Below are 23292 nucleotides of genomic sequence, written 5' to 3'. Positions count from 1 at the left end.
GTTATTATCACAAGACCATATTGGTCGCACTCTAGGGCCCTGAACAATTAGCTAATGTTGTTCATGAGACTAAAGTCAGTGTAAATATATGTGGCCAATATTCTAGTTATTATATTAATCATTATAAGTTATTACAGCAGTGAGTTTGAACTCTCAAATCAAATCACTTATTGTCACATCACATGTGCAGGTACACTGGTACAGCACATGTGAGTGAAATCAACCCGTTCTCACTCCCGACGCGTAAAATAATGACGACAGAAACACACACTTTTTTTTATTTTATTTATGTTTTATTAGTTTTCTTATTTATACAACATATACAACAAATTCAATTTAATCACCGTGAGGGGGAAAGCAAAACCAAACCGAACAACAACAGAAGAGACAAACGGACCAAAACAAGACCAAACAAAACACAAGAATAAACAAACCAAGAAATACAATGACATTATACAAAATCGGGCCTCCCATTTTGTACATATTTCAACCATTTCAACCAATATTCTTCAAAAGAGTCCGCCTGGCACTTTAGCCTAAAAGTTATTCTTTCCATAACAAAAATATTATATATCACATCAATCCATTCATCTATGGTAGGAATATCCTCTTTAATCCAAAGGCGAGTTATGGCCTTTTTGCAAGCTACCGACAGCACACTGAACAAATACTTATCCGGTTTGCATAGATTAAGACTCTCTAGGTTGCCTAGGTACAATAATGCAAAATGAAATTGTATTTTCTTTTGGAAGATTGTTTCCATGACCTTATGTATTTCCTTCCAAAATGGAACCACACGGGGACCTTCCCAAAAAATGTGAAAATGATTTGCTGTTGCATGTCCACAATGCCTCCAGCATGTTGTGTTCTGAGAATAATTGGATTTTTGGGCTGGGGTAATAAAATAACGAAATACATTCTTCCAGCTGAATTCCCTCCACGAGGGGGAGCTTGTTACTGACCACTGCTGCCTACAAATCCCATCCCATTCCTCTCCTGTTAAGAATAGATTGCTCTCTGTTTCCCATCTTCCTTTAACATATCTTGTATCATGACCCCGTAGATTGATCAGTGAACAATATAATTTGTAAATGATTTTTTGATAGGGTCCATCTCTATATGCATTCTCGAATATATTTATAATCTCTTCATTCCCAGTCGATAACTGAGAATTGTTTAGCTTTTTTTAGAAACACACACTTCTTACCGAAGAAATGAATATTATTTTACAGTGTTGCTGAATCACATGGATGAATTTAACACCTGGACACAGTTATAGGGCTTTGGAGCGTGATGTCACGGGGGTGGGCTTGGAAAGGATTTTGGCCCGATCCGCCATTTTGGGGGTCTAGCACAAGTGAAGAGGGAGCGAAGGCACACACCAACAGGCACACACCAACAGCCATGGTTCGTTCTTGCTGTGTGGTCGTCTGCAATGTTCGATCGCACGAGGCACAACATGAGGCAGCTCGTGTATTGATGTTACCAAACGAAGGTGTCTAGCCTGGATAGCAGCTGTGAGACGAGCTGATATCCAGTTCTCTTCCATCTCCAAATATCTGTTGATGCTCCTGACATTTTCATTCCGGTAAGTTCTAAATATGTTCATATCACTCTTTATAGCCTATTAGTTTTATTTTCTATGCGCTCTGAGCTCATAGCAAATTAGAACAAACATCCTACTGAGTGATTTTGCAGAACTACCTTCTATTTATAGAGTTGCTAATTATTTGGCATTATTGTAGTAAACCAGCCTATGAAATGGGTGAAACACATCATGACTGGGTTCCAGCGCTACACAAGGGACCTGCTTCAAACATACCACCATGCCAATCAGATTACTTCTTCCATGTGAGGGTGAAGAGGTGACCCTCCTGGATAAGATGGTGAAGGTTTGCTGCGTTTTGGTGAACAGTGTGATAATAAAACTGATGTGATGTTCTATAAGGTGGTTTTAATAAAAAAAGAGGCAAAAATTAGTTTGTTTCTTTATTCAACTTTTGAACAGTGGTACTCAGTCAGTAGCTAGTTGAAGGTCAGGTGGTTTTAGTGGCGTACCACTGAAGTGCTCTTCGTAGATGTGGTTAGGCAGGATAGAAACTGCAGAACCTGTGTCCACAATCAGTTCAATGTCCTTAGCTGATGACGTAGGTGTGCTCACATTTATGCTGCATTGCAATCCTTTTGATGCATGAGAAGGATCTGTTAAGTAAAGGACTGTGAGTTTTGGCAAATGGACTTCCCGTACATCTCTTGTCTTGGATGAGCAGCAGACACAAGCAAAATGTCCAATTTTATGACACAGTTTACAAGTAGCTTTGGATAAGATGGTGAAGGTTTGCTGCGTTTGGTGAACAGTGTGATAATAAAACCAGGGAAAAATGAAACCTGCTCCTGTTAAATATTCTTAAGTCTTGTGTTGTTAAAATTGCTGTATTTTTTCAAAAGATACAGTAAATAAAGTACGTCTGAAGGAGTGGAGTACCTGAATCTGGCATTAATATTTGACATCACAACAGAGAGGTCGAGTCTGGCATTAATATTTGACATCACAACAGAGATGAATCTGGCAGTGATATTTGACATCATAAAAGAGAAGCGAGTCTGGCAGTGATATTTGACATCACAGCAGAGAGACTGGATGTGATGTCAGAACCCTCTAAATGTTGTAATTTACAGATGATAAATTGTATAGCGCTTTACTAGTCCCTAAGGACCCCAAAGCACCTTACACATCCAGTCATCCACCCATTCACACACCGGTGACGGCAAGCTACATTGTAGCCACAGCCACCCTGGGGCGCCCTGACAGAGATATTTAATTCCAAATGATTTGACTGCATCATTGCGTCTTTGAGTTATGATCATAGGCTTAGGGTTAGCACCACTGTTCAAAAGTTGAATAAAGAAACGAACTAATTTTTGCCTCTTTTTTTACAGGCCATTTACTATCTGTAAATTACAACATTTAGAGGGTTCTGACATCACAGTCATCCTTCTGACATCACATCCAGTCTCTCTGTTGTGATGTCAAATATCAATGCCAGACTCGCTTCTCTGCTGTGATGTCAAATATCAATGCCAGATTCATCTCTCTGTTGTGATGTCAAATATCAATGCCAGATTGATCTCTCTGCTGTGATGTCAAATATCAATGCCAGATTCATCTCTCTGCTGTGATGTCAAATATCAATGCCAGATTCATCTCTCTGCTGTGATGTCAAATAACAATGCCAGATTCATATCTCTGCTGTGATGTCAAATATCAATGCCAGATTCATCTCTCTGCTGTGATGTCAAATATCAATGCCAGATTCATCTCTCTGCTGTGATGTCAAATATCAATGCCAGATTCATCTCTCTGCTGTGATGTCAAATATCAATGCCAGATTCATCTCTCTGCTGTGATGTCAAATATCAATGCCAGATTCATCTCTCTGCTGTGATGTCAAATATCAATGCCAGATTCATATCTCTGCTGTGATGTCAAATATCAATGCCAGATTCATCTCTCTGTTGTGATGTCAAATATCAATGCCAGATTGATCTCTCTGCTGTGATGTCAAATATCAATGCCAGATTCATCTCTCTGCTGTGATGTCAAATATCAATGCCAGATTCATCTCTCTGCTGTGATGTCAAATAACAATGCCAGATTCATATCTCTGCTGTGATGTCAAATATCAATGCCAGATTCATCTCTCTGCTGTGATGTCAAATATCAATGCCAGATTCATCTCTCTGCTGTGATGTCAAATATCAATGCCAGATTCATCTCTCTGCTGTGATGTCAAATATCAATGCCAGATTCATCTCTCTGCTGTGATGTCAAATAACAATGCCAGATTCATCTCTCTGCTGTGATGTCAAATATCAATGCCAGATTCATCTCTCTGCTGTGATGTCAAATATCAATGCCAGATTCATCTCTCTGCTGTGATGTCAAATAACAATGCCAGATTCATATCTCTGCTGTGATGTCAAATATCAATGCCAGATTCATATCTCTGCTGTGATGTCAAATATCAATGCCAGATTCATCTCTCTGCTGTGATGTCAACAGAGAAGCGAATCTGGCATTGATATTTGACATCACAACAGAGAGACTGGATGTGATGTCACAAAGATGACTGTGATGTCAGAACCCTCTAAATGTTGTAATTTACAGATGGTAAATGGCCTGTATTTGTATAGCGCTTTACTAGTCCCTAAGGACACCAGATTCAGAGATATTTAATTCCAAATTATTTGACTGCATCATTGCATCTTTGAGTTATGACCCAAACTCTCTATCAACTTTATGAATAAATTCACGTCCCCCTGTGACCTCATAATTACACCACAGTTCAGATAGCATGAATGAGTCATGAGGTCACACCAACAGTGACAACATCAGCAGTGACATCACTAAAGTTGCCACATGAGTCCATAAATAGAGACATTGCCCCGCAGCAGCTCCAAAGTGAGCCAATGGAGAGAATAGCTGAGCGTCTTGACGTCCTCATAGAGCAAAATAGAATGCTCATTGCCAAGATGGACAACCTTGAAAGGAATTTGAATGATGTCCATAAGGTGAGGCATGAGGAAGGAGCACAGACCTCCGTTGCCAACGTTGTGCGCATCCTAGGCCTAGGCCTAGGCCTTGCCACAACGGGCACCATCCTCGGTGCAGTCCTCGGCAAGATGGCTCACCAACCTTAGGGCAAGTCAATAAACTAATAAATGCATCAAAAAATTGTGATATTGTAATTCATTTGTATTTGTAATAAGGTTTTTGAAGAAAGGAAGGAGAGGCACACCTGGACAGGTGTGCCTCTCCTTCCTTTCTTCTTACAGGCACACCTGGACAGGTGTGCCTGTAAGATGTGTTGAATTATAATATCATTTTATGGAGTCGAGAACAACTACCGGTAAGTGGCTTCACCACTTCACCGTCTGAAACGGTGCTTTGTGCTTTTTTGGACACAGTTAAATTGAGTTAGGGACTTTAGGGATTAGACCGTTAACATGACCGTTAACATGTGCAACTTAGAAGTAGTCAGAGGTAACTGGATGTTCAATGGGATTAAATGCAAGGTTGATTGGATTATATCTGAAGATCATATGCTATTCGTGATAACTCTGCTAGACTCCAAATTGCGGCTCGTCCATGCGGGAGTATCCCAAAATTAAATGAAACCACTTAACACTATTTCCCTAAAATGGACTGACATGGGACACATTAAAGTTGGATCGGAACCAGCTAATCAGTCTGAAGGTAAGTGTTTTTTTCACTTATTCGAGAGAAGTCCGAAATGCGTTCTTAGTACTGTTTGTTTTGACTTTTAAGCTACCCTACCAGGATATTTTCATTCAAAGACAAAATGTCAATATCTATGAATGTGGAGACTCAAAAGACTGGTTAGGTAATAGTTGCCGATGGATTTATGAGACTTGATAGAAACTTGGACGTTTGCAACAGGTGAATCGGTGAACTACCGAGGTTGCGCCCAAATGCTTAAAGCTGTTAGCTGGTCAGTGTTTTCAGGTGTGCTTGTACTACCTGTACGGTGCGGAGTGCTGACTAAGTCATGTTAAACCCATTAAAGCGTCGAGCTCAAATATCTTTTCATTTTTGTGCACTGTTCTCTTGTTGGCACACATTTTCTGTTTATTGAAGCCTTTTGTGAATAATTTTGATCATGTAAAAACTGGGAATTGGTCCCTATTGACAATACTCTTATTTTTTGCATTGCATATGTCCTTTAGCAAAGGTAATTGGTCACTGAACTTTTTGCAACTGTGTATTTCTAAATTTTGTGGCTTCAGTGCACACAAATTTATATTGTTCAGCTTGCATGTTAAAAGCCTGCCAAGCACCCCAAGGCTGATTATGCTTGGTAAGAAGTCATTTATGAAATAGAGCTGATTAGACCATATTAAAATTTCTGTTTGGCACAGGAGCTTTTCGTGGACACAGGTATCCAGTCTCTGTTTTGTTAGCTCAAATTTCTGTAATTTCCTTTATAAACCAAGGTTGTTGGACATGTGTCTCAGTGAATCCAGCAAAGTAACAATATCAAATTTCACATTACATATTACTGATCAACATAGTAGTCTAGCTACACCAACAGCAGGAATACTGAAGTCAATACTGTAAAGTTTAACAGCAGCACAAACTATAAACTCCAAAATAACCATACAGTTGATTCACCTCCGGTACTTTAACTGGGCTGACTCTTTGTTAGGTGTGTTTAATGGGCAGAATAATTCCCAATTATGTACAATTATAATATGTTAAAATGGACTTGTGTACATAAGGCCATTAATAATTAACTGTACGTAGCTATTTGCTTTATGACTATCTAGACAGTGTGAAGAAGTGAAGTATTGAAATTATTTTATGTTGCATAATGACAACATGTTGCCCCTATACATTTAAGGACAAAGTTCAATGACCGCCACCTGCTGGATGGTGAGTGCAGAGGGGCGTGTAATTGTTGAGCTGGACAAAGAGAACACCTGTGCTGATGCAATGTCAGTCTTCTTTGGTTCATTCTATGTATTGAACCTGGAATACCAGGAGTCAGCGGGTGCAAGGTTTTTTGTAAGGATAAACCCTGAAGAGGGAACAAAATGTACCTCCAAGGTTGGGACAAGCAGGAAGACTGGGACCACTGTGAAGCGAAAGGTTGTTCACATTAACCCTCATGTCACAACTTTCCTCCAGTGGCTTACTGAATTTGAGTGGAGAACTTCAAATTAGGGAAATTAGTAAATTTCTTGTATAATTTAAGTGACCAATGTGTTGTTACCCATGTCTCCACAGATGATCCATGGCCCATGCTTTCTGGACATTTACACAAGACGAGCAACAATGAAGACAAGCTCTCTCGCCATCTTGCAAGACGCTGTCTCTGTCCAATAGGTTTTTTTGAGTGCAACAGTTTTGATTTTTTTTCCTTCTTTTACCCATCCATCCATCCATCCATTCGCTTCCGCTTATCCTTTTTCAGGGTCGCGGGGGGCGCTGGAGCCTATCCCAGCTGTCATAGGGCGAAAGGCGGGGTACACCCTGGACAGGTCGCCAGTCTGTCGCAGGGCCAACACATAGGGACAGACAACCATTCACACTCACATTCACTCGCACATTCACACCTAGTGGCAATTTGGATTATCCAATTAACCTATCCCCACAAGCTGCATGTCTTTGGACGGTGGGAGGAAGCCGGAGTACCCGGAGAGAACCCACGCAAACACGGGGAGAACATGCAAACTCCACACAGAAAGACCTGATGGTGGAATTGAACTCAGGACCTTCTTGCTGTGCAGCACCAGTGCTAACCTTCTTTTACCCGTTTGTTAAAAATTATTTCAGCTACTTACACTTTAATTGTCACATGTATTGGCTCACCCTACAAATCAATGAACTCAGTCCACAAAGCAAGATCAGGGTTCAGTGCAGGTCAGTCAAGTTCCTTCACACCACACACGCTCATCCATGTCCTTGTGGACCCTGTTTTGTGCAATGATTTGGTCGTGTGAGCCAGTATTTTGGACAAAGTGTATATAAAGGCAGACGTGTGGGGCTTGATATTATATCCATTACAATTCAGTTTATTTGTATGGTGCCAACAAAATGAATGCCAAGGCACTTCACATTGTAGGTTTGAGACCCTACAAAATATAAGTAAGGAAACCCAACACTTGAGCATGTGTTGTCTGCCATGATATGGATATGACATAATATCGTTATTGTTTGTACAACCATCTGAGAAAATAATGGATTACATGGTTTAGTAAAAACAAGTGCTTCCTCAATGAAAATATGTTTTCAGTTCTTTTCAGTTTTTGATTTTGGAAATGTGTATTTCAGCAGGGAAGAATCAGAATTGAAATAAAGTGGTGCAAAGCACATGAATTATATTTTGTGTGTGTGTGTGTGTGTGTCTATCCATCCATCCAATTTTTTTGGAACCCTCCAGTCTCTTACAGTATGTTACTGTTAACTGAAATTACGGTAAATTACGACCTGTTAAAAGAGTAAATGACCGCCTGTTGGGACACGGTATCCTCTAGCAGAGATGAATATTTTTGGTACTGATGATGCGTGATAACGGTAAGTTACTGGTTAATATATTGCAGTTTATTACCTTGCAGCGGGCTTACAGTGACATACCGTGAATAAGCGGTAGTATACCAATTTCTTAATCACAGTATGATGTTACTTTGTTGACGTAATTTACGACATAACGACATAACGGTATCTCACTGACATAACTGTCGCCAGTGAGATACCGTAAAAAAGGCTACGGTGCGTTACCATAATTTGTCCAAGAGTATTATACCACACCAGCAAAAAACGGTATCATCCTGCAGAAAGGTAAGCTAGCGTAACACGGCGTCACGGTATGACGCTGGCAGCAGTGACGCCAGTATGTTACCGTAAAGTGGCGATGAAAAGTCTAACGGTGCAGATACACGGAGTAATCAGAAAAGTTTAGCATGAATCTGGACATTAGATTTAAGATTTAAGCTTATCAGATATCACTTGTTAGAAGCTCCTTACCGTTTGAAGAAATCTCTTCTCAATCTGCTGTCCTCTTCTGCTTGCATCTTTTTTTTTTCATCTAACACTGACGTTATTCCATGTTAATTATTTTTTCTCCGTGAAAAACACAGCAACTCATCTTATCCCGGGGTGCCAGGAAGTCGAGCTGCGGATCTCAGCAGAAAACTTTTCAAACTGATTGCAGGTTGATCCAGGTATACATTTGAAACAGGTTCTCCTCTGTGACGTGACAGTCGGAACGCATCTGCGTAACCATGGTTACAGGGGGACGCTTTGGAGCTCTGCTGCTCAGCAGCAAAATATTTCAGATCAATATGTAAATACTCCAACTCTAAAACCAAGTAAAATAAATATGCTGCATATGTGTATAGTGCGTTCATGTGTGTGTGTGCGCTGCGTGGTAACGTAGGCGCGTGCATGTGTGCCCCGGTCACAGCTCCTTTCAGCATGGCCGGAGGTAAGTCACTGCCACGTTGCTCTCAGCTAATTAAAGTTTGTTCAGATCCCAAGCTGCAATGTGAATACAGCCAAACCGCCGCGTTTTTGTTTGTCATTAAGAGACTCATTCGGGATAAGTTTTGTGGAGGGCGGAGTTCACTAATATACACTTATAATGAGTTTTAGCCGAGAACGCAGCTAAAATGCTAGCATGCTAAGTTAGCCTGATTGCTAGCGGCTACTCGCGGCAGTCTTTTTTTAACAGCATGCACTCTTTTTTCCTTCGTCAGGAGAGGTGTACTGGCAGTCGCGTGACACACACAGATCAGACACATATTTCTGTGTTGCAGATATGGAGATGTTCTTATGTTTTGGAGATGCAGTCTTTCAGTCATTGTTTTTATAAGTACAGTGTTGTACTGCCTGTTAGATGGCGGTTATTAATATAATTGTACTGAAGTATAATGTTTGAACTATAAGTACCAGAATATTGGGTCCTGGTTATTGAATTGTATTTATCTGACTGTTTATTTGTTTTTGAATTATTTTGTTTATTGTTCTTATAAGTTGTTTTTGATGTTTTTTCAGTGACATATTATTTATTTTGTGCTTTTTGTTTTTGAGAGCTTAAGTTAATGTTTTAAAACAATTTGTTGTATTTGATTCATTATATTATTGTAGTGTTAATGAAGCTGCAGACACAGCTGCTTTCAGCATGGCCGGAGGAGAGGTGTACTGGCAGTCGCGTGACACACACAGATCAGACACATGTTTCTGTGTTGCAGATGTGCAGTAAAGAGCCAAAGACCCAGTACTGTCTCCTGCCTCTTACTTTCACGCCAGAACACAACGCAAGAACAACAGGCGTAACACATGAACGGGTTACACATACTGAGGTGAGTTGTTGAGGATATGTCGAGCTGTCGATAAGCACGGCTGTTTTTGTGCTCTTATATACTGTTAGCCTGTTTTGCTGGCGTTAGTGAAGCTGTTTTCAACTGGATGTAACATTGTTGAACTCTGATGATTAATGAATAAACTCTCGATGTGACGACGTGAGCATGTAATTGTAACCCTGTGTTCATTTAAGATAAGATAGAACTTTATTAATCCCTCGGGTGGGTTCCTCTGGGAAATTCGATTTCCAAAAAAGCACAGCACCGACAGAAGTTACAGAGTTATACACACACACATATATATAAATACAGAGGCAATATAAATAAAATATACGAAGGGGATAAATAGAATAAATAGGAATAAAAATAAAAATACAAGTGAATTGCACATTTCAAGTATTGAGTCTATTTAGTCGTTTGATACCGTTTAATATCCAGTACATCTATTGGGTGTTTTATAACATGCCCTGGAATCATTTTAAGTTTTACAATGCCGGTGATTTACGACTCTTTCGCGACAGTCAACTGTGGCGTAAACTCTGGCGGGTCTCAGAGCTAGCTTATGTGAGCCAGCAGTGACATCTATACATGCAGTAGCCTTAAAATACTGATTATTTATTCTCCTGCTAGGTAAGAATTTGTGTTTTATACGTTTATTGTCACATTGTGCGCCATGTTATTGTTTCGGTGAAATGAATTTCTACAATGGCGGACTTAGACAAAATAGTGTTACTGTTAATTTGACTCTCTGCAGTGTTTAAATGCTTACATATACACACACAGTTACTGTCCCTCCACACGTAGGACTCAGTTCTGCTTCTATGCCCCATCTTTGTTTACTCTTTCCCACCCAACAAGTGCATAAATAAGATGTTAAAAACGTCATCATCATATCAAACATGATCGATTTGGGGGGAGTTTGTTTGGCACATGCTGACTGCATCTAATTATAATCAGAAGAGGAGGCGAGAGCAGAGAACGAGAGTGCAGCAGTTTGGTGAAAGGAACAGGTGAAGAAGAGGTGAGCATCCAAGAGACGAGCAAGAGGACGGTTTCAAAGCAGACATTATGGCACAATAAAAGCTGTAAGAGCAGAGATTCATTCATATCTTTACTATTTTTCTTTAGCTTTTACTCCCGCTGCTTACAATAAATCCGAGATAAAGAACAAACAAGAACAACTCACATGGCATTGATTGTTTAGTTCAGTGTCACTCTGTGATTGTTTGACATTTCATATAAATGTGACTCTAAAATATAGCCAATAATAAAAAGCTGCTGTTACTGAGTGAAACTTGAAGGATTATGATAAACTTCAGTTCTTACTGAATCTGTAACATTGCTTTTTTTAAAATTGTTAAATGACTTTTGTGTCACTGTGCACAGTGAAAAGCTCACCTGATGTAGTGGTGAGGCCATGTTCACCACTAGATGGAGACAACCTGGCACAGGTATTTTCTATACACTAAATTTCACACTGAAAAGCCTTGGTGGGAATTTTTGTTTCATAGAAAGTAAAGGAAAACATGTCTTGAGGTCTTTTTCCAGTGTTTTCAAAATTGTGTTTTTCACATACACATCAAAACTTCACACAGACAAACACACACACAAAACAACAAAATATGTCAAATTACATATTTTGTTGACTATTTTGTTGACTATGCACCCCTACCCATAATAAATGGGTAGGGGTGCATAGTCAGTAAAAGTCACCAAGGCTCTGCAGAGCTCCAAACCTGCTCTGCCACAGACAGAAGCATCAAAAATGTGCGCTGGGAGCTTCATGGCATGGATTTCTACAGCCAAGCAAATCTATATGTGTGTGGCCAAGAACCTTAGTCCATGTAGGGCATCTTAGCACAGTTTACTTGTGTCAGCTAGTGGGAGGGCAGAGAGGGCAGCCTTTACATTGTTTTATTGTAGAGTGACAGGAACTGCCTATGAGCTTCTAATCAAGCAGAAGTGTTGACGGAAAATCTATCAAAGGAAATACATTGATGAAAATCAAAGAAGAGAAATATTTATGTGATGTTCCATTTTCCTGAGAGCTGATTGGCTGTGATGACTCCTTCAAGTACTACATGCTACTTTGTCCTGCTAGTTAAGCCTGCTGTCTGTTCTCAGGCCTCCTCCTGTTTCACTGCCATATATCCACCACCAGAGGGCTCCACTGACCTGCCTGCTGACATCAGAGCACACCCCTGTGTCATGTGACCTGGCAGGAGTAGCAAAGCTGGACTCAGACCTGGCCAGGCAAGTTCAAAGGCAGCTGTGGTAGAGAGAGTATATGGGCTCAAATTGTGGTCATAAATATTTTGTACTTGTAAATCAGGATTTGTGTGTGTATGGGATCAGAACGATGCCACCTTGAAATGAAACCGAAAAAAATATTGAAACTGAAAAAAATATTGAAACTGAAATAAATGTACAGCGCGGCTGCAGTCACGGACAAACTTGCATGTGTCTGTTCGGGAATGGCAGATGCTGAGAGGTCCAGCGTTTACATTACCGGCTATTTCAAAGTGACAGCCTGAGGTGTTCTTCAGTAAATTGGACTACCAGACAGGAGGACCTGAGGCCCCACCGTATTATTTTCGGTAAGTTAAATGTGTGTGTAAGCTAATCCGTAACTTAGGTCCTTAGGTGAGCACTCGGCTGTCGGGGAAACTTGTTTTGTAAAGTTCGTTTAGCTAACCCGTGCAGGTGAATGAATTTACCCTGACTAAAGAAATCAAGAGAAACGCACCGGGCTGCTCAGTGACTAACCACGGTTACTGTACTTTCTTTATGAGTATTATACTGTAAGAGCAACAGGCTGGACTCTGCTTCTGCTCCTGTGCAGAGCTGATTATTAATAAGAAGCTCGGTATACAGACAAGGATAACACAGTACCCGGGCTAGAAAGACAACTCCAGTTTGAGGCGCATGTCCTCCTGACATTTGGTGTTTGTGTTAACGATCCAATGGAAAAGCTTTGATGGGAGTGAGCTGTTCACTTGCACTATAGCACACAAAACGCTGCGCTGAGCACTGAGTGTTGCATCCGTGTACACACTGCATTGCTTCATATTTCACTCATAAAGTAGGAAATGGGTGGAGCAGTTTATTAAAAGGGTAAACGTACATGGGTTTGATTGTAAGGCCCAAACAGAGCTGGCACAGGTCTAACAAGCATGAAGGGACAAACTGAGTGTGACATAAGGAAATGCTTACATGTGTAATTATCTTGATTACTGGTGAAGGACTACGTCACATGTAATCAAACATGACTCATTACTTATAAAAACCCTTTAACTAAAAGTGTATCAGAAACTCTCCTCTACTGTTTACTCTGTTTATCACCCAACAGTGACCTCGACCCTCTTCAAGCTCCTCACTGGTCAGTTCGAGTCAGGACGGCTGAAAATCCTCAGTGTTTACTGGGTAAGTTAAGCTGATCAGTGGGACACTCGGGGACAGAGACCATGATGCTTTGGGGCAGACCACAGAGGTTTTACTAGTCAGTACAGATTTCAAACACACCGCTACATACAACATTAAGGTCAGTGCATTAAGTGCACTGACCTTAATGTTGTATTTTTCTGGTTGCTAATACACTTGGATCCATTACAAACATACACATTGTTGTGTGATGTGTGAAGACTTTTTATGGCTTTGTTTTTTGTCCAAACAGCACAGAGGAAACTATTTCTAAGCCAAGAGGCTAAAATTCATGCATCAAATTAGGGGTGCAACGATATTCGTATCGATATTGAACCGTTCGATACAGTGCTTTCGGTTCGGTACGCATATGTATCGAACAATACAAAATTTGTAATTTATTTTATTAACTTTCTTTCTGACGATGCTGTCTGTGTTGAGCGCTCAGTGAATCTGCGTTCGACTACTCCGCCTAGGCTCAAGAGTGCAGCCTAGGCGGAGTAGTCGAACGATTCCTCTGACATCGTCTTATTAATTGTTAGCTTACTATGCAAACATGACAAGTGAAATCTCCCGCAGCTTAAACATGTGAGAGGTTGATCGCGCAGAGAATCGCTGAGCTTAATGTGAGTGTGTGTGTAAAAGCAGCAGGATATATATATATTTGACTACGATGACCTGTATGACTGAGAACCTTCACAGACAGATATATATTTCAGTTCTGCTGAGCCAAATAAGACAGGTCAGGGTGAAGAAGTGACAGCCAAAGAAAAGCTTACCACAAAACGGAGAAGTTATGACAAATCAGACTATAAGGCAAAAAGAAAGTGCAGCTTTATGGTTTCATGGACAAAAGAATTTCTGTGGCTGCAATATGACGAGCTAAATAACCAGGGCTGCACATAAGTGGTCCGCAGGTGCGCATTCGCTGTCAAAATAAAAAACACGTACAAGGGTTAGGGTTAAATTTAAAAACTGTACTTTTGAGTTAAAATATATATTTATAATTTTAATAAATGACAAATTAAAAAGGCATGAACATTTTTTTTGTATCGAAAAAATATCGAACCGTGACACCAAAGTATCGAACCGAACCGAACCGTGAATTTTGTGTATCGTTGCACCCATGCATCAAATGATACGCAGCAGATAAGACGGATGTAATCAAGCTTCCGATAGAAAGAACATAGTAAAGGACAAATAAAGTGTCTTTTTTTCCTCATTGTTCTCTGTGTGGGCCTCCTACTTCCTCCCACAGTCCAAAGACATGCAGTTAGTGGGGACAGGTTCATTGGGGCTCTAAATTTCCCACGTTGTGAATGTCTGTCTCTGTTTGCCCTGCGACAGACTGGCGACCTGTCCAGGGTGTGCCCCGCCTCTCATGACAGCCCCAAGCACTTTACATGTGATGTAAAGTGGACTTTTCTTTTGTTGCCACGTCCATGATTTAGAAAATGTTACACAGATGTTGTCCTGCTTCGCTGTGCTGAAGCGTGTACTTCATGAAAAGTTTGAATAAGAAAATATCAGGTCAGTAACTGTTTGTGTTCCCTGTAGGTGAGGCTGTGACAGAGCTCTTTAAACTCTGCTGTAGGACTGAGTGTACAGAGGAGATTCCTGGAAGAGGATACGCTGAAGATGAGGGCAAAGGTCAGGTTCCTGGCTTTACTTGTTGAGTGACCATACTGCATTCTGGAAACGTGCGTAGCTTACTGGGAGATCTGGGCATCTGTGCTGACCCGGGCCTCAGCAATTGAACAGAAACTCTTGGATGTGTTTGTCGTCTGTAGAAAACAGTGATATCAGCTCTGCTTTGTCCAAGCTGACCGAGCCAGCAGCAACTGTGCCCATTTCCAAACTGTCTGTCTCCAACATGGTGCACAGTGCCCGGAAGCACATTCGCCGCCATCGACGCATCGATGAGTCGCCCCTTAACACCGAGATACTCAATTCTGTCCTTCTGGTAAGAGTTAATCATGTAACCTGTTTAAAAGGCATTAACTAGTCGGAGTTGACTAATACTTGACTGAGTTTTAATGGTTTCAGCTCATTTTATGAGGAAACTGATTCTGACAGAAGAGGTGTGGATCCCGTGTTAGGAGACGGTGAGCGTGATATTCAGAGCAGCAGAGACCTCGGAGCGTGTGGTAGTTTGACTCGTACTGATGTGGCTCCTCTGCTTCTTTTCACAAACAGTTTTTCCTTCCTGGTTACTGTTGAGCCCGTCACACTCAGCAGCTCGAGCTCGAGCTAAGACAGCCTTGAATCTTAAAACTACAGCCGTAATTGCATTTATGTCTTAGAGTGCTGGCCACAGATATTGATCCCATCTGACAGCAGCTCAGTAAAGCACAAGAGCGTCATCTTAAACAGGATATCAGGCAGCGTTCTTATTTTTATTGTCTACTTCTGGTCACATCCTGCTTTTGCCACTGAGCGATCAGCATCCTGTGTTTTATCATGAAGTGATGACTACGTGAGCTGCACTTGTTTAATTCTTCTAACATCTATAAAACAACAGAGTTTCTAAATGACAGACTTACTTATTTGTGTTTGTGTCTCAGTATCTGTTTCCAGATGCTGCTGTGGAGAAGTCTGACTGTAAGAATAACACTCAGCTGTCCAACTCCAGTGGGACATTGGAGCAAGAGAAAACCTCTGATTATGTATGTTTGCCTCTTCACCACTCGCACACTCAAGGTTACACTCAGGTCAGGTCCAATATAAGTTTCAGAGTGAAGACAGGCTCAGTGCTGTCAGTACTTTGTCAGGATTTTTATTGATTTCATGGTCTTTTCCCTCGTTGTAGAACCTTTTCCACCAGCTGAAGTCGGCCCCCAGTGACAGTCTGACCTACCGTCTGGCTCTGTGTGTGTGTCTGTTCAACTATTACTACGGTGGGCTGCGGGCTGTTGGACACCTCTGGCAGGAGTTTGTCCTTGAGTTGCGTTACCGGTGGGAAAATAACCATGTTATTTGTGGGTGGGTACCTCACAGGCTCGTGCTGCTTTGATTTTAAAGATGTCACACATATTAACATTTTCATTTTATAGCAGGTAAAATAAGTATTGAACACGTCAGCAGTTCTCTAAGCAAATATATTTCTAAAGGTGCTTTGATGTGAAATTATCACCAGATGTCGGTAACACAGGGACATTAAACACACAGACATTTATTTATTACTTTATACAAATGTTGGTGATGACAGTTCATGGCAGCTTCTGTATGGAGAAACCAGTCCCATCATTGCTCATGACTTTGACCCACTCACCACACAAACAGTCTATAAATCCCGAATGCTCCGTGGATCCTTCCCACAGATTCAGCTCAGGTGATTGGCTGGGCCGTTCCAGCAGCTTTACTTGATTCCTCTGAAACCAACAGTTTCCATTGGCTGTGTTTGTGATCATGGTCTTGCTGAAACATCCATCCTTGTTTCATCTTCATCATCCTGGTAGATGGCAGCAGATTTTAATCAACAATGTCTCCATTCATCCTTCCTGGAGTTAGATTTAATGGCTCAGTCCCTTTTGCAGCTTGTTATAAGGTTTTTATGCATAAGTTTTCTAAGCAATCACACATTTTTTTGGGAACATCAAAATCATAATGCTCCCACCTCCAGTGTTGCTGTGGTGTTTTTGGGATGCAGCCACCCAAACACGGTGTGTTTACAGCATTCAAAGAGTTTTGCTCTTAACAAAGGCAGTCGCACTTTTCTCCTCTCCCTTAGCTTCCCTGCTTAGCCTCTTGTGTCCTTGTCTAGTCTCGTGTTTTTTGTATTACTTTTCCCTGGAACAGTCTCTCACAGTCTGTTCTCTAAAACCTAAAAGAGGAATTATGGATTGGATCAACTGCTCCCTGAATGCAATTGACACCCCTTTCTCAACGAGAAGTCTGGGCTCGGGTGAGCCTGAGTGCTGAAGATATCTACCTATTCGGATCCATGGTAACAGGGTTCTGGCTGATCGGAGCTGGCTTGGCCCTGACTTATGGAAGAATTAAGAAAGCGGAACCGGCTGTTCAAACCCCCACAAGGCTGCCCGCTGGGATTCAAACGATGGGGAGAGGCGTGAGTTTCTCAAAATGGGCTCATTGAACGCAGCATGGATAAGATCTTGGAGAACGCACGGCTGCTGTGAACACTCAGAATAAGACTTCTGAGTGCAAATTGGATCACATCTTGGAGAAGCTGACTGCGGTCGTTACTAACTTGTTATTTTCTGTTATACTGCGAGAGTACTGTTGCCCGCGAAGGGTTGTTGTTGGTGTGGAGAAAAATGGCGTAACAAATAAAGCGCTGGGAGTGAGACTACGACGTCGTGTCTTTGAGTTCTCAGAATCGGCTCTCTGAGCACAAGAATGACAACATCACGGAGCGCAAGTTTGATAACATCATGGAGAAGCTCACGGCTCTCCAACGGGAGATTGAGAGACCAGTGTCGGAGTGTTAGAACAGCTTTGAAATTCATATGAGCTGTTCGCACTAAAGTAAAAACCTCCATCACTTATGCGGATACCCCTTCGGCCCCAGCCGTGGGCTCAAGGCTGGAGCCGAACAACAACTCCCTGATAACGACTGTGTTTAGACTGTTCTTCCCACTCCATGCAAGGCCACCTGGGTTGGCTGGAAGACTGTTTACTTAGCCTGGCAGGGAGGAGGACACTGTCTCAGCTGAACTCTGGACACGCAAACGCTTACACAGACATATATACACATGCAGATGTACACTCCTCCCCCCTCCCCCTCCAAACGCCTTCGACGCTTATTCCCCTCCGATGCTGACGGTGGATCAAGGAGACCAGCGCACGCAGGCCCGGATGTACTGTCTACACTGGCTGTCTCTCACCCTTTACCCATCCCTGTTGCTTGTCATGTGTTTCATGTGCAGAGGTGATTTTTTCTGTTCTCAGACTGATCTCCCTGTTGGAGCTCAGTCTGGGGGGAGTTGTTTTTTTCTCCTTATCTTTCCTCATGTGGTGCATTTTCCATTGTTATACCTCTCTGACCTGTCTTCCCCATGTGATGTTTGTGTCATGTATGTATGGTCAGAAGGGTAAGATGGCGCTGGCAAAGGTCGGCAGCCTTAACCCAATTTCCATCGGGGTCAGCCTTCAGGATCAATAAAGTTTTATTGAATTGAATTAAGTGACCAAACTATATTAAAGTTAAAGCGTATTGTTGTACCTATGCATTACACTGGAGCAGAGCTTACATACATTCTTACCTGCTTACACTCATCATTCATTCGTCAAACTGAATAAAATAGCAATAAAATAGGGTGGCTGCAGCTCAGGCAGTAGAGCGGTTCGTCTACTGATCGGAAGGTTGGTGGTTCAATTCCTGGCTTCCCCCAGGCTGCATGCCAAATATCCTTGGGCAAGATACTAACCCCAAATTGCTCTCCGATGCGTTCATCGGAGTGTGTGTGTGTGTGTGTGTGTGTGTGTGAGAGAGAGAATGTTACTTAGAAAGCACCTAGAAAAATGTGCTTGTGCGAATGGGTGAATGCACAAGTTGTGTAAAGTGCTTTTAGTGCTCAGAAGAGTAGAAAAGCGCTATATAAGAACCAGTCCATTTACCATTTAACCAGAGGAGTATTGCACTGGTTGGATGGCAGCAGCCATGGAGGGAGGGTGTAATTGTCCCGTGTTATGCTGGTGTTTTGTATTAGATGTAAGCTTACATTTGGCAGCATTAGTGAACATTCTACTGAATGTTACACAGGACTGTCTCAGGTAGGAGGGAGGCTCACTCGGTCCATTCACTGAGCTTAGTGTTCAGTGATCGATGGTCCAGGGGAAAAGCTGTTTTCTTAGCCTGGCTGTCCTGTTTCTTGAACAGGTGCTGTCCAGGATGAGATGAGATTTGATTGGCTCTCCTGAGACAGCGAGTGCTGACCATGTCCTCCAGGGAAGGAAAGGGACAGGCACTATTCTTCTGTGCTGTCTCAATGACCCACTGAGCAGTTAGCATACCAAGCTGTTAGCAGTAGGTGGGGACACACTATGGTGCTGTGGTAAAAAAGCCACCAAGACTTTCTTCTCCAGATGGTTCCTCCTCCTCCTCAGCATCCTGAGGTGGAGTCTTTGACTTTGGACCATGAGAGGTCCTCAGCTACGTGAGTCCCCAGGAACGAGGACACTCGCTGAACACAGTCTGCTTGATGTGGAGAGGAACGTGTTTCCCTCTGCTGAGGTCACATCTCCTTAGTTTTGATGGCGCTGAGCAGACGCTTGTGTTCATTGCAGCAGCCTGTCAGGTTTTTAACCTCCTGCCTGTTCGCCGTCTTCTCCGCTGATGATTGTCGCATCATCAGCAAATGTAACGATGGTGTTAGAGGGGCAGGTAGGTGTGAACTCATGAGTGTACAGGAGAGCAGGCAAAGACGCCTGTGGATACTTTATGAATGCAGATGATAATATTCTGCCAGCGTTTCACAGACTTGTTCAGCAAACTTTAAACACACTTCACGCTTCTCTTTTTTTCTGTGGCTCTTGCGCACATATTGTTTTCTTTGAAACAGTCGTACCTGCTGATTCCAGGCCTTTCTGTGGCTCTTCATAACTGGGCCTTGACTCTTCTGATAATTCTTTTCACTGGTCTGTGTGAAATCTTGTGGGAAGCACCTGGTCGTGGCCCATTTATGGTGAAATAATATTCTTTCCACTTTACCAAAAGTGCGCTGGAACCTTCAGTAGTTCTACTGTGACCACTGCCACCAGCATGTTTTGCAAAAGTCTTGAGAGAGCTCGTTGTTTTTACCCGTCATGAGACGTTTCTTGTGTGAAACCTGAATAATGAGACCATCAGTTGGGACTGAACCAGCTGATAGTTGATTTGATATTAATTGGCGAGGTCTGTGACGAGTTACATGACTCTTTGGTGGCAGGACTCCTGGGCTGGAGGTGCGAGTCCCACTGAGTCTGTGGATGTTGTTGGACTGTCCTGGTTTCCCACCTCGGGATAAGCAGACTACAGTAGCGGTTTCCCTTTCTATGAAGTGGGACTAGGGGCTGTGCTTGAACTTGGGAATGATACTCCAAAGCCTCCCTGGAAGTCTGTGACTGGGTCAGTTCGTTAGTTGAACCTGAGGTTGAGGATATATTTTCAGCCCTGGAGCTCCTCTGTCAGATGGTGACGGCATACAAAGTATCTGGTACCACTGTCCTCTGTGTGCTGCTGCTGTTGGTCCATCAGCTGTGGAGAGAGTGAAGAATAACTGATAATGAAAAGTTGTTGTTCTCGTTGAACTCTGTTATTGCTGCTTTATTCGTGGCCAACACTCAGCAGATATTGGCACCAGCCGATTTCAGTCGGGATCTCAAAGGACTTCGTGGAAGAGCAGAACCTATTTGCAGACATTTGTGGGACCTCGTTAGACTGTTGACTTGGACACAGACAGAAGACAGAAACACATTTTGAGACCAGAGGAGATGGATCTGTCAGAGCGGGGGCCCCCAGGCTGTGGAGTGCTTTGCCTCCATCATTATGTTGCCTTGATTGCATTTATTTTTATAAACAGCAGCTTGAGACTCATTTATTTAGCCTGGCTTTGAACTAGATTTGTGCTGTTTCATATTATTGTGAAGCACTCTGTGGTTCTTATCCTGTGCCATATAAATAAAGTCAAATGCTGGATGTCTGTACTTTGTCCAGCTGAGCCGACACTTTAGAATCGGGCTTTGGTCTTGTTGTCAGTCATGTTGGATCTCCGTCCGTCTCTAATAACAGACAAATGACCAAAATGTAAAAATCCAAGTACATAATACCAGGCACAAAAGCCCCTGCAGTGTTTGTGCCGTGCTCTAACTAAAACTTTGCTTGAAATTGTTTAAGCAGTATTTGTTTCTCTGTTAACACACTGGTGTTCACTCATATCCATCTCTGTGCTTCCTAATCTGCAGGCTGGCAGGTGGAGCTCCTGATCTTCGCTGTTGTCTTTTGCATCAGAAGTTCCAGGTAGCCACACAAAGTGCACAAAGATCAAGGACTAATCGAACGATTTAAAAGACAAAAAACAACATCATGCACATTTGTAGACTTGCAACTTTAATTCCAGTGGTTTATCAAAAGTGTTGTGTTAACTTTGATAATTGGAACGATGTTTAGGTGATAAAGAGAAAAATGAATTCTGAGAGCTGATGCTCAGTGTGATACAGCATCTTCAAACTCCCAAACACCTGTTTATGTCGTGTTGTCTGTTGAACACAAGTAGCAGTGTTATGTTTCCATGTGTGAAAAGAGTTTTTGTTCCTGGACAGATGCTGAATTGTTGTATCGAAAGGAAGAAGGCCAGAGATGAATCTCACAAGGTACCCGAGGGGAAAGAAAAGGAACACAGGGTCTCAGGTGCCTGCCAGAAGAGCCGCCAAGGACCAGAGTGTGCAACCAGTGCTTCCAGTTCAACAAGAGAGATGTCTCAAGGAAAATCCTGGGACTCGTGGAGTGACAGCGAGGAGGAATTCTTCGAGTGCCTGAGTGACCAGGGCGAGACTGAGGCGACACAAGCTGAGGGCAGAGCTGAGGGCAGGCTGCACCCCTACAACAACATGACTCTGCTCAACTCTGCAGAGCCTCTCTATGTTCACAGGTCAGAGTCACTGCCTCACTGTGCAAACACATCATATGCTGTTATTTATTCCAAATACAGCATGTTGAAAATAATAGTCGGGTCACATGGGGTGGAGCCTATCCCATACCATAGGGCGAGAGGCGGGGTTCACCCTGGACAGGTCGCCAGTCGCAGGGCGAACACAGAGAGACAGACAAACATTTAACCCAGGGGTGGGCAACTCCAGGCCTCGAGGGCCGGCGTCCTGCAGATCTCACCCTGTGTCAACACACCTGAATCAGATGGTTAGTTCAGCCTCTGGAGAACTTCCACGATAAGGATAAGCTTTATTTGTTGGTTGCCTGCAACTGAGATGACCTAATCGACCATACATACAATGTACAAACTTAACATTGGGGATACAGGTCAGGCTAATGTTAAGATTCAATATTGAGGAAGGGTACAAGAGGTGATCGAAGAATAACCACACCGATCCGGCCGGGTGAAGTCAAACGATGATTTTAATGAACACACGTGTGGGAAGACAACTCTGTACGCAGACAGGAAGTAGTCTTCGACTTAATCAAAGCATGAACAGATATTTTATAGCATCAGGGTTTGTTTACTGACGCCCCTTCATGCGTCACCGGTACATTTTATACATAGATCAGATCAACATCATCATGACTTTTCACCTAGAAAATCATCTTCTATTTTCATGGCTTGGTACTTTCCGTTCTTATCTTAAAATGAATTGTTCCTCTTTCTTGCCGAGACAACAAGGACGGTTCCTCTAAATAAATTTAACTCTATGTGTGTGTGTCACGACCTCACATGCTCTTTGTGTCACCTCTTCACCTACTGTCTGTGTCTCGTCCTCAAATGCTCTTTCTCAATTCACCTGTTGCACTTCTGACCTTTTACCAGACCAGAGGCTCACTGAGACTATGTGTATGTCTTCTACTAAATAAATGTTTTAATCAAGAACCTCTACTTAAACCTTAATATAAAATGACCTGATATAAGTGTTTTGTAAGCATGTATTGCGATTCCTTCTATGGCTCCAAGTCACTTGCACAATAGATTGTCCGAACATCGCGCCGAACAAAGCTTCCGACCCCCAATTAATTGACCGAGCTCCAACTCTTTAATAAGCACAGATATGCATTGTGTATAAAATAGTCATAACTGCTTAAGGCCTTCTTAAAGCTATCTGTTACATTGTTAAAGCCTCGTCTTAGCCTGCGGCTCAAAATAACTATCTGCTTTCACTTCTGCATACAACTTCCTGTCAGCCTGCAACTCAGTCTTTCTGAAAGAGACACTGTTTAACCCCTGAATGCAATATAAACTCCAGATTTTATTATTAATGCAATGGTAATAATGACAATTATTTAACAATAGCAGTAAAATAATTTCCCTTCTCGACACTCCC

At 42.2% G+C, this 23292-nt stretch overlaps 1 protein-coding gene across 1 annotated transcript in view; it reads left to right on the top strand.

The window, feature by feature from the left end:
- Positions 1-4533: 4533 nt before the first annotated feature.
- The window catches only part of LOC308392241 (rab3 GTPase-activating protein catalytic subunit-like), a gene marked incomplete at its 5' end in the record, with an annotated part of 39031 nt that continues 20272 nt past the window's right edge, over positions 4534-23292 (top strand). Inside the window, 11 exons of the mRNA XM_080875207.1 lie at positions 4534-4678; positions 4837-4858; positions 12010-12138; positions 12411-12482; positions 13235-13308; positions 14863-14955; positions 15096-15268; positions 15870-15971; positions 16115-16287; positions 21211-21265; positions 21568-21896. Coding sequence (XP_080731333.1) covers positions 4534-4678; positions 4837-4858; positions 12010-12138; positions 12411-12482; positions 13235-13308; positions 14863-14955; positions 15096-15268; positions 15870-15971; positions 16115-16287; positions 21211-21265; positions 21568-21896 — 1367 coding nt within the window. The remainder of the gene's footprint in view (positions 4679-4836; positions 4859-12009; positions 12139-12410; positions 12483-13234; positions 13309-14862; positions 14956-15095; positions 15269-15869; positions 15972-16114; positions 16288-21210; positions 21266-21567; positions 21897-23292) is intronic.

This window comes from Rhamphochromis sp. 'chilingali', assembly GCF_963969265.1.
Source record: "Rhamphochromis sp. 'chilingali' genome assembly, chromosome: 2".
Taxonomy (NCBI): Eukaryota; Metazoa; Chordata; class Actinopteri; order Cichliformes; family Cichlidae; genus Rhamphochromis; species Rhamphochromis sp. 'chilingali'.
The sequence above is the reverse complement of the archived record's forward strand: the minus strand, read 5'-3'. Positions and strand labels throughout refer to the sequence as shown.